This window comes from Chelmon rostratus, chromosome 18, assembly GCF_017976325.1.
Source record: "Chelmon rostratus isolate fCheRos1 chromosome 18, fCheRos1.pri, whole genome shotgun sequence".
Lineage (NCBI taxonomy): Eukaryota > Metazoa > Chordata > Actinopteri > Chaetodontiformes > Chaetodontidae > Chelmon > Chelmon rostratus.
In genome coordinates this window covers 17,408,983-17,420,464 of record NC_055675.1, presented here as the reverse complement: position 1 = coordinate 17,420,464, position 11,482 = coordinate 17,408,983, and the positions used below count along the sequence as shown (strand labels likewise).

The window sequence follows — 11,482 nt, the reverse complement described above, 5'->3', positions numbered from 1 at the left end:
TCAGATGCCCTGCAGAAAACAGCAGCCTGGAGCTAACATGTATTGGAGCAAATCCCTACAGAATACTGCAGCTTTACTTTTGTGAACCCTTCAAAAGATGCCGTTAACTGTGGAGACTCAAACTGGTAATTGGAAATTGAAAAACGGCAAACCCGAGCAAACCATGTGTAAACACTTTATTTGTTCGCTTTTCTTGAATCAAAGCACCTTTATACCTAGAGCAAATAAAATCATGAAATTTTGATACAATGAACAAAAGTCAAGCAAAAAAATAAAAAAAAATACAGTGTATACAAATGCAATCGCAGTAACTGCAGTACAGTTTAAAACAATGCTGAAAAAAGCCAAGATGCCTGTCCCTGGAATCCAGACTGAAGGCGGCCTTGGTCTGTCCACTCGTCAATGTTCAATCCCTTTTTCAAAATGTACATATAGAGAAGCTGCACAACTAACATCCTTCTGTGGAAAAAAAACTACATTTGACAAAAATAAAATTAAAAGGCCAAGTGTGTGGTGGCACTCGGCCTTTTAACGAAGGCATCAGAAACAAAGCCAAATAAATATTGACACGGCAGTTAAGAGGCCACTGGTAGAGTCAGAGAGTCCTTGAACAGGTTGGCAGCAGGAAGCCCTCCTAACTCTGGCAGACACAGCAAACGTGGATGCCACTAACTGATGCCTGAGGCAGTGAGTCCACATAGAGGCGATATGGCACAGCTAGGAGAAAAGTCCCACTAGACCCACTGAGTCCCTGGAGTAGTTTGCAGCAAATGGTATTCCTGGATATCACACGCTGACACTCAGGAAACATCTGTGGAGGACAAACCAGACGACATGGCGACAGGTGCATTTTAATATTGACATGTTTCATGACGACTTTAGAACTCATCACTGTGGCTTGTATAGGAGTGTAGGTTAGCCCTCCGTTGGGCAGGCGAGACCAGCACTTCAAAGTTTCAAACACCCTCTAGAAAAACAGCCCATAAACAGTATGCTTCTTTCATCTCTTCTACAGAATTGGCAAGTTCACATCCAAATCTGATCTTTAAACTGCAACAGGAAGTGAAATTGGATCACCTGATATCTTTGGCAGATTGTACATTTTTGAGTCGCTATTGTCCATTCCTGTACCTGTGTTGGTCACAGCTGAGCGAAGAGTGGTTTGTTAAAGTTAACTTGACCTTCGTTTGTGTAAATGCAAAAAACTCCTTTCACAGAACAGCCCTGCGTAACTAAGGGCTGAATTAGTTAATTCTAGGAGTCTGTTTTACAATATATTTACTTATTACCACAGCTAGTTTGTTCTTGAGTTATACTAGCATGGGTCAAATGAAATTTTAAGTCAAACTGTCTCAGTTTTAACTGATTTACACTAATGGGTTAAAAGTTAAGCAAAATTTGGATCACCAGGACAGTGGAAGGACAAATACTGGTTTTACTTGACTACAAAACTGAGAACTGCTGATTCTAGAATAAAGTTTTCTTTAATGCTGACCTGACTCAGCGGCTTAACTTGAATTGAATATGTTACCATGAGCTGATTATGGGGCATCATGACAACTACTGGGGACTTTAAAAACGCTGCATTTTTACAGCGTAAAGCAGAAAATAAGGTGTCATTGGGTTAACAATGAACAACAACAACAAGCAAACTTGTTTAACAGACATCAAGTTTTTATAGAAATGAATTCAATTCAGGACTGATACTTAAATGATGTCTCTAACATTTTTAGCAGCTGATACAATTGACACATTTTCCAATTTATCGCCAATGTGACAAACCCACAGAGGCAAGTTTGGTAGAGACCATCAATTATCTATGAGTGCAAAACAATAATAAATATACTCACAGCTAGCAGGCTGCTCTCCAAACCTTCGCATCAGTTGATCATGCGTGAACTTGACGAATGCATCATATTGCTCTGTTGGAAAAATAAACATTTTTTGGCACCCATTATGGATTACTCAATACAAATTGTTTTCTATAGCATTAAAAAAAGAGAAAACATACCTGCAAGCTTTGTAGTCAGTATCTCGTCGTACTCCTCACGGATTTTGTCCTCTCGCTCTTTCAGTAGTCTTTCACAAATCATCCCAACCTGTCTGAGGGAGAATAAAGGCTGCTCTTTCCTGGTGGGGGATGAGGCACCTGAGGACGTACCTGTTGGGAGGTTTAATATCACACATTTAACACAAGACAAGAGATTAATTACAGTTCTGCAACTTGGCCAGACTCTTATTACAGACATTAGACTGCAATCGCCAAGCAGGTACAGCAGCATACTGATGGACAACAAACATGTATTGTGCAGTGCTGCCATCACCATTCCTCATAAGGGCTCAACACTAACTTTTAAAAGTGGGTGCCAGGCAGCCAACCAGGCATCGACTTCTGGATGCCAAAACTGAAAATATGGTTGCCATTTTTTGTCACCTTTTCTTCTGAGTAATTAAGATACTGTAATACTGTATTGAAAAGGTGAGATAAAAGAATGTTTGTAACTTTGTGTTTTATCTGATACTTAACAGAATGCTAATCTTAAGTGCCATTGGTTAACACATCTACCTTCAAATTACTGATATACAAAATGACAGTGCAGCTGTTGTCGTATTCTTCACAGATCCCTCAAAATTGAATGCAGCTAACCCTAATGGGTGTACCAGTTCTTGCAGCCTACACCTCAGCTGCCTGCTGGTGTTGCCTTGGGCTCCAGTGCTTGTCTAGGCAGATGGGTCTGTAGGATCCACTACCTTGAACAAGTGAACTTGATGTGTCACTAATCAAGGTGCATATTGCACATTATCTGCAGTATAATTTTCTGCCCAGTTTCATCTGATTCTCTCTCAGTTGAATCAATTTGCACATTTATTTGTGGCGCGATTTGCTCTGCCACTGTCTCTACAACAGAAGCCTGTGCGCACATGAGTAAACACAGCCCATGTGCACCATTGATCTGGCTACGATTCTGACTGCAACAGGTATATTTTTTAAATATCCGTAATGCATAAGTATGAAAAATTATTTAAAAATGTATTTTTGAGTGCACCTTTTGCTGTTTGCGGCCTGTATTTATCTTAAAAAGTGGTTGCCACTGATGGCGACCCAAGGCCAAGAATCAGTTGCCAATTCCTCATACTGGTTGGCAACCTGGCAACTGTCGAGCCATGCCCATTGCAATATCATTCCATTTTACTTTCTCACCGAGTGGGTTGAGTTAAAAAAAAATAATAAAAGAAAGTGAAAGGTGTCTTTTCCTCGCTGGGAATTTACTAATCCACAAATTCCGGCGAGCACGGTTGCACCACATTCCAGCTGCAGTCACTAGTAACTGGGTGTGCCAAGAGAAAAGGGCTAATAAGAAGGCAATGTCAGACTGAATTATGAAGTACTGACAAACATGGCCATTCAGTGTGAATATCACACAGTAAGCTTGCCATCCCGAGAGTTGATTGGTAAAATGACATATATATTAACAGCATTATCCTTAAAATTCTGATCTCAAACAGGAGGTTAATGGATTTATGAAAACTATAAAATAATCTTAAAATGTGTCATTGGAAGGTACCTGGTAGCACAGGTCCACTTTGAATGTTCTGCAGCTCTAGAGGACAGCAGCCATCTGCCTGCTGGAAAGCACTGTCCAGGTGTCGTCGTTTCTGCAGCCGCTTGTACTCCTGTTTGATGTTGTGTAGAATTTGCTCTGAAACAGAAACAACATTTGCTCAATCATGCAAGCGACATCTTCACAAATATGCTCCGCTTGAAGAGACAAAGACAGCGCAAAATTTAAATTGGATAGTTTCATGTGGCCTTTATGATGCAGCCTGCTACATCACAACTTCAGACAATTTAAGAGACAGCATAAATCATTCTGAAATTCAGTGCGCATCAAATAACTTAACTGCAAGTAGCACAACATCTGTCTATTATTTACACAGCAGTCACACAAAGCGTAGATAAATGCTGATTGTTATTCACACGCACCTTACTTCTCGAAACCACTGTAACACTAAAAAAATCAAATATAATTTCAGAAATCTGCTGCACAATGTATGCCGAATTTACAACCGGGTAATAAAGATTAACACACATTGTCAACAATGTGCGTTAACCGACGGGAAACATTAACATCAACAACACTCATTGAACATGGCAAACTGCGTATGGACTTTGTTGAGACAAGACACATTAGGGAAATGCTAACGGCGTAAACGCAACGCGGTTTATAAGTAGAACTGGTATAACAATGCTAACTTCAGACAACATTTAAATATAAACTTAGGATTTAGATTCCTACCTGTAGTGAGTCTGGAGGACACTTCCCCGAACGGTGAGGGCTCCATACGCAAATATTTCTGTGGTGAAGAGACTGGAGACATGATCGGGGCGCACCTCCTTCTTTTAGGCGAAGCCGGGTTCATTAACGGATCAAAGTCCAGAGTCCTTTTCAGGGTAGCCCCACAAGCCATCACGCTGAGCTGTGTCTACAGATCTAAAATTGAAAACCTAAAATTCCCTGTTATCCAGGAGAGTCACTGACCTGGGCCCAGGTCTGTGCTACTAATGCTAGCTCACGTTAGCTAGGTCAAATGGCAGAAGCGGTTACGGGCTTCAGACAAATACGTACTCTTTTCGTTCCTCGTTGCCTTCTGCTGATAAATCTCACGGTGCTTAAATCACCGAGTATATCTTGAAGTAGTCTGGATAAACTAACGGAGGGTAAAATTGGTATAAAATCAGATGATAGCAGATTTTGCGACACTACTTCCGATACTAAACACAACGGCTCAAACTGTTTTACCTTTTATTTCGTTCAATTTGATCGGTTACGAGCATGCGCAAGAAAACTGTGTTATGCTGGTACTTGTAGTTCTTATACCCAGTCAGCCCATTAGTGTTTATGATCTCGAATACTACATTTCCCGAAAACCTTAAAACTGTGCTTTTTTTCAAATTTGTTTTCTATGCATCCATAAACAAACCCCCTGAAACCACGGCGAAGTTTCAGTTTTATACGATGCTAACAAAGTATTATTTTGTGCCCACACAAGATATGGATCTTGAGTGCACAAATTAATAACTTCTATTAATAACTGAAACAATTCAAAATTATAAATGAAGTTGTCTGTGGATCGTGTTCAGATTTAAAATAGGAAATTAAGTTGTTCAAAATCCAAATATTTGGTGATAATAGTGTATGATTAACTATGAAGTATGAAGATGATTTGGTATTGATGAAAAGAAAGTGAATTGCTTACTAGGCATGTGCTTAGACTTTCCAAAGTTTACTGTGGCTGCAAAACTCCCTGTCTGGCTTGCAGTTTTTTATTTGAAACAACCTCCCACCTTGCACACACACGCAAAAAAATTTAATATTTCTCTTCTGTCACTACCACTTCCTCAACCCTGTACACACACACACACACACACACACACACACACACATTGAAGTGTACAAAAAACGGAAGAGGAAGTGTGAGCCACTCGTATTTCAACACTCAATCTCCAGCCAAAAAGGAAGGTTTCATATCCATAGACTGTAGTTTTTTTGTGGCATTGCCCTCAAAATCTCAGCAGGAAAGTCTATAAGACAATATGAAAAATACTGTATTTGAGGTACCAACTAGCTGCAAGAAAAGAAAAGAAAAGATAAGATAAGATAAGATAAGATAAGATAAGACTTTATTGATCTCACAATGGAGAAATTCACTAAAAAGATCAATTTCAGTTGCCAATTTTCCTCTTAACTGCGACATATGAGCCAAAGAAAAGAAGCAAACCCTCAAAATTGAGAACTCGAACTAGGTAATGTTTAGTCATTTAGTCAAATCAATTAAACAATTATAAAGAATAGCTGATTAATTTTAATCAATCAGTTAATTGACTAACTGTATTGCCTTTAGTCCCAGCAAATGTTTATTTATTTATGTGTTGTATTCAACCCTGAATGCAGCACATGGTGGGTAAGCTTGCCTCACGGCTTCTCGTAGGTTGGAGAATTTTGGCAGATGAATCAAGAAAACCCTGTTGACATCTGTGTGAACAGATGCTGTATTTTCCCAACCCTTTAAGCCAAGAGATGAAAAGAACAGAGCAGATGTTGCTGTCGGATGATGCTGTGGTGGCCATTTTCTTGCAATTTGTCACTTTCAGGGTTATAAGAAGTAACCAGAATAATACTGACAAAAATAAATTCAATGTGAAGAAATGTCCTCTTCCTTCAAAACGACTGCCTCTATTTGACAGTACGATCCTCCACAAGGGGGCACTATAACACCACTGATGGCTTTGGGTTGCCTTCGCTTCCTCTCACAGTTGGTCTTCCTCCTGGATCAGTGATCGCTGGATGAATTAAGCAAAATGTGCTGTGACCTCCTGTTTCCTCAGGAAATCAAATAATCAACCAAATGACTGCAGGCGCAATGACAACCAGCTGTGACTTTATTCAAAAGTTTGAAAACAGCAATACTAAAAACACTTGACTGACAGTGATTTTTCAGTCGTAGATTCCTCATTATGCCACCACTGTACAGAAGCCACTTGACAATTGACATTTTGATCTTCAATACTCAATAATACAAGAGGCAGCAAAGCATACTGATAAAACAGCTGTCTGTATAACTTTACACCAAGATAAATGTCTACGGAACAATTGTGCTGAGATTTCTAGATTAAAAGTACTACATCACATCTTCTCAGTATCTTTTGCACGGTCAGTTGTCGATTCTCCACACGACGCATACACACAGACTTCCATTCAAGTTGCCAGCTAATGAAAAGACCCTTGTTTCTTTGTTTCGATAAGTAAAATCAACAGCAGACATATTTTCATTTAGAGTTACGCCAAAAGTACTTCACTAGGCCTGTGCATGGGTTGCTTTTATTTTCCGAAATGGTGCCCCGCTGCAACAGTATTGTAGCACTAAAACAAGTCACTGCAATGATCAAAAAGGCTTGGGGTTGGAGATATATCACCAAGTCACAAGGTATCACACACATACAAGGCTGAATCCAGTGAAACCATACATTTGATGACAGCAGCTAAAGGCAGAAACCACAGTAGTGACCAGCACACTGCATCCAAATTCAGTTTCGACGAGTTCAAGCTTTTGCCAAAAGCTTGCTGTTGCTGTTGCTGTTGTTGTTGTGTTGGCTGTAGAACTGGACGAGTCGATTTGAACACTTTATTTTGCGAGAAAGCACTGTACAGTTATTAGGTATACATTAGAACAAAGACACGTTACTCTAAAGGTCTAACAGCTAGCGAGTAAAGAAATGGACAACAGGGACGATCGTCTCTCCGCCACAGAAAATGCCATTTCAGATTAGACATACTCAAAAGCCGTGAATCTATGAATTTCCATCTCATCAGCGTTTATGTGTGATGGTGATAAATATGTTTTGTTTTTGTTTTTGTTTTTTTTTTGTCTTGAGCATGAATCACCTCTCATTTCTCAAAATCTCTTCATACATTTGCCACTCAGTGAGCGTTGTCAGATGAAGTACAAAAATGACATATTTAATGGCAATCCTGGCATTAAACAATCATTTGAACTCTTTTTTTTAATCATTTCCTCAGAGAAATGTTTATATGCAACATGTACATGAAGCCTGTAGAAAGTCAAGGCGCAACGTTTTCTTATATTTATGGTCAAAGACACATGTCGAAGTCTAAATGACACAGTAAAACATCTCGAATTAAAAATGTCAGTAGCCCCTTATCCCATAAATGAAGATATATTGTTTTTAAAACCTGAATTCACAGTACAAAAATATAATATGCCTCCACTAACTGGATATCATGAAGTCTATGGTAAACAGCAGACTTATGATAGTCTCTGATAATCCTTTCAAACTGTGAGTCCTGTCTATCAACTTGCAATACCATTTGGCACTTTGGCACACTATGTACTCACACACTGACATTAAATAATGCAACCACAAAAGCGTCTATGTGAGCATGTAAGTCAATACTTTCAGGAGAGGATTTGTTTTTTTTTCTGTGGAATATCTAACTTCTGCTTTACTGTGTTGAATGGCATTGTTTGGGGTGGATGACATTTACAGTTTCCCCCATGACGGCCAATTAGACAGCCTCTGCAGAAGTTTCAGTTGACACGGACATTGTTACTTTGGCTATTTTCACAGTGGTTTTCACGCAACTCTCCGCAGCCCTGTTGGCAGAAATGTTGGCATTTCTGTTCTGGCAGTCTGACTCGAGGCTATTGTCCAACTGCTGGGCACTGCCCCTGCAGGCATGGCAGGAGCTGAGGAAGGCGTGCCGTAGGTCCTTGCTCCTCAAGGCGTAGATGATTGGGTTGACAGTGGAGTTGAGCAGGCAGAGCATGCTGCAGAATGCAAATACTGTCTTGATGTCATCGTCCATCCTCCAGAAGAGGTCATAGACCATGATGGCGAGCAGTGGGCCCCAGCAGATGACCAGCACCACCAGGATAAGCACCAGGGTCTTGGCCAGACGGATGTCCATGCGCGCCTGCTCGGGGCGTGTGGTCTGCACTTTAGTCCCTTCGGCCGAGTAAACGACGAGGCTCTTCTGGGAGGTGCGGCTCAGCATTCGCACAGCGTGGTGGTGTGCTTTCCACAGGATGTATATGTAGGCGTAGATAATGAAAAGAACCAGCACGCTGGTTACGCCGATCCAGAACAACAGGTAGTTCTCATCAATCAGAGGGAATATGTCTGAGCAAACAGAATTGAGACGTTTACAGTTCCAGCCCAGCAGAGGTAGCACAGCGATGACGATAGAGATGGTCCACATCATGCAAAAGGCAATGACAGCCTTGGTCCGTGTTACGATGCGCCTGTAGGCGAGAGGCCGGTGTATGGAGATGTAGCGGTCGATAGCGGTGAGGAAAAGGCTCCCCACAGATGCGGTGAACGACGCCGTGACTCCACCCAGCTTGAAGAGAAAAACGTTGGGGCTGTCCTTCCTGTGGAAAACATGGAAGTCCAGGAAGCTGTAGACAAATATGACGCTTCCCAGCAGGTCAGCCACAGCCAGGCTGCCGATGAAGTGGTAGGACGGACGGCAGCGGAGGGTGCGGGACTGCAAGATGACACAGAGCACCACCAGGTTCTCCAGCACCGTGAAGGTGCCCAGAGTCAGAGACAGCACAGCCACAGCCAGCTGCTGGCTGGGGGTCAGGATCATGAAACACTCCATGTCCATAAAGTTCTCTCCACATTGTATACTGTCAGACTCATCTCTGAACGTGCTCTTGTTGCCAAACAAGTCTGTGGCATTGGTGGGGTAGAAGGGGATGCCTTTGAGGATGAGCTCCTCATCCGCAGGAACCTTGTCTGGGAAGGAGTTGCTGCGGAAAGCAGATAAGGGCTTCTGCAGAGAGAAACCCGCCTTGAAGTCTACATCATTGAGGGGGTCGTCATAGTTAGCGTCGTTGGAACCCAGATACTGTAAACCAGATGTGATAGTCCGGAAGGTGGTGTCCGCCACACCGTCCAGCACAGATTTCATGGCTGTGTCTGAGGGTAATACGACAGTCTAAGACGCCTGGACAACCTACAAATTGATGACAAACATTTCAGACATGTTTGAAAAGCCTAAAAAAGAATCCCATGCTTATCAGAACAGCAGTGCAATGTCTGAGTCCACACCTTTGATATTAAAATGCCTTTAACATGAGATAACACATTATCACCATTTCACAAACATTTGTCATGGCAAATATTTTGATGTATTTTGAATCGCTGACAGTTTTGCACAACCGGTCTTTAATGCATTTTATAGAGTTGACAGAGACCTGGCTTCTCAGAGCTGGTGCATCATGCGCCCTGTGTCGATCAACACATATGAAATTATTCATCACTGAGCCCTCACTTTTCAAGAACAGAAACACACTTCTGAAAAAAAAAAGAACATGAGGCTGAAAATGAAAACGGCTCTTTTTTTTCTATGATGTGCAGAAGCAGACAAAACACGCAATTCCTTTCTATGGACTGGAACAATATTGCAAATTAATACAGCTAGCTGTAATTGCATTAATGTGTAAAACAATATAGGCCTACAATATACGCATGCTCAAATTTCGGTAGTCTGGTTTACTGTAACAGTAAAGGGGAATTTAGCAGCGAGATAATTGACATTACATAATTTAGAAATACGCAACATTTGGAAAGTTATTTTTATATTTGTCTATTTAGAAAGTCTGATCATCTGCAGAAGTGTGGATTTGTCGTTAATCTGGCGTCAAAAGCAATCAATGCAATCAGGAATCCATACAATGAGGGAAAAAAAAAACACTGATACTTTCATGCAACATAAACAACATAAAGCATCTAAAGTACAAATAAAACAACATAAAAAGCCGCAATTTAACATTTGGAAGAAGAAAAGTGCTTCTTTACCTTACATAATTTGCCAAGTGCGCAGAATCGCCCTTTATCGCGCGTTAATCCAAGTCAGAGGCGCATCATCCAACCGACACAGATCTTACATAAAAGGAGAGACAGCCAGCCTTCATGTGTTAGAAAGAAGCCACAATTAGAGTCATGACTTGTTGTTTCTTTCTCAGATGCTGCTTTGACATAAGTTTTGTAGATGTCTGGAGGGGTGATGCCGTCGCTCTTGGAGTGCGCTCCTGCGTTCTGGACGCAGGCTGCTGTTGCTGCTGCAGCTGCCGGCGGCTCTCCAATCGTTTGCTCCCAGTCTTCACACTTATGAAGCGTCGCTCCTACAAGCCCCGTCACGTGTCTCCATATAGCTTCATCTGCCCAACCCATGAGGCTGTCAAGTGCACTGCACGGGAACAAGGGAGACGACAGTGGCGGCGGAGGCTTGTGAAAGGAGCTGGTTTGAATTCCCAAAGCTCCTCTGAGCAGACGATGCGCTCGGACAAAGAACCAGCATCAGCACAAAGCACACACAAAGATGGATTAATAGCCTCTTAGAATAACCGTTCTTATGTTCCCAATTCAGGTAATTGTGCACACAATTGCCTGCATTTTCTGCATATGAGGGGAACTTTCTAACGGGTTTGAGCAGGCTCTCCTTTCTTTTCCACGCATTCAAAGGCAGCTAGAGGCTGCAGACTTCATTAACAGTCAGTGCATGCTTGATTACTGTGTGAATAATTAAGCAAAATTGAGAATCTCAGAGAACAGAAAGCAAAACATCCTCATCCTCAGATGTGCCCCCCCCCCCCCCCTTTATAGCTGTTTTTACTCTGCACCTTTCACCTTCCTTATGTTTATAGATCCAAACCAACTATTTTTACTATTTAAGAGCAAGTGTTTGTATTTGGATGAAACTCACAATAAATATCAGAGGCAGGTTTATCAGCACATTCAACCTGATCACACATCACCACACTAATCACACATCAAGTCAGATCCTGCTATGCATCACAATAAGAAATATGGCCTTTGCTTGGCCTTAATAAAAACAGATTAAATTCACTGATTATGAATGATCTAATTTCCATTTGTTCAGCTGGTCATATC

The 11,482-nt window shown here is 41.4% G+C and overlaps 2 protein-coding genes across 2 annotated transcripts; both read right to left on the bottom strand.

The window, feature by feature from the left end:
- Nucleotides 1–162: 162 nt before the first annotated feature.
- On the bottom strand, nucleotides 163–4,801 carry akirin2 (akirin 2). Its single transcript, XM_041958249.1, has 5 exons — nucleotides 4,299–4,801; nucleotides 3,567–3,701; nucleotides 2,012–2,161; nucleotides 1,851–1,922; nucleotides 163–811 (listed from the first exon to the last, which is right to left on the bottom strand). The coding sequence occupies exons 1-5, from the start codon at nucleotides 4,468–4,470 to the stop codon at nucleotides 801–803; spliced, it is 540 nt and encodes a 179-aa protein (XP_041814183.1). The 5' UTR covers nucleotides 4,471–4,801; the 3' UTR covers nucleotides 163–800.
- Nucleotides 4,802–6,487: 1,686 nt separating this feature from the next.
- Nucleotides 6,488–10,571, bottom strand: cnr1 (cannabinoid receptor 1). Its single transcript, XM_041958803.1, has 2 exons — nucleotides 10,388–10,571; nucleotides 6,488–9,542 (listed from the first exon to the last, which is right to left on the bottom strand). Exon 2 carries the CDS (start codon nucleotides 9,495–9,497, stop codon nucleotides 8,088–8,090), a length of 1,410 nt encoding a protein of 469 aa, XP_041814737.1. The 5' UTR covers nucleotides 9,498–9,542; nucleotides 10,388–10,571; the 3' UTR covers nucleotides 6,488–8,087.
- Between the last annotated feature and the right edge of the window lie 911 nt (nucleotides 10,572–11,482).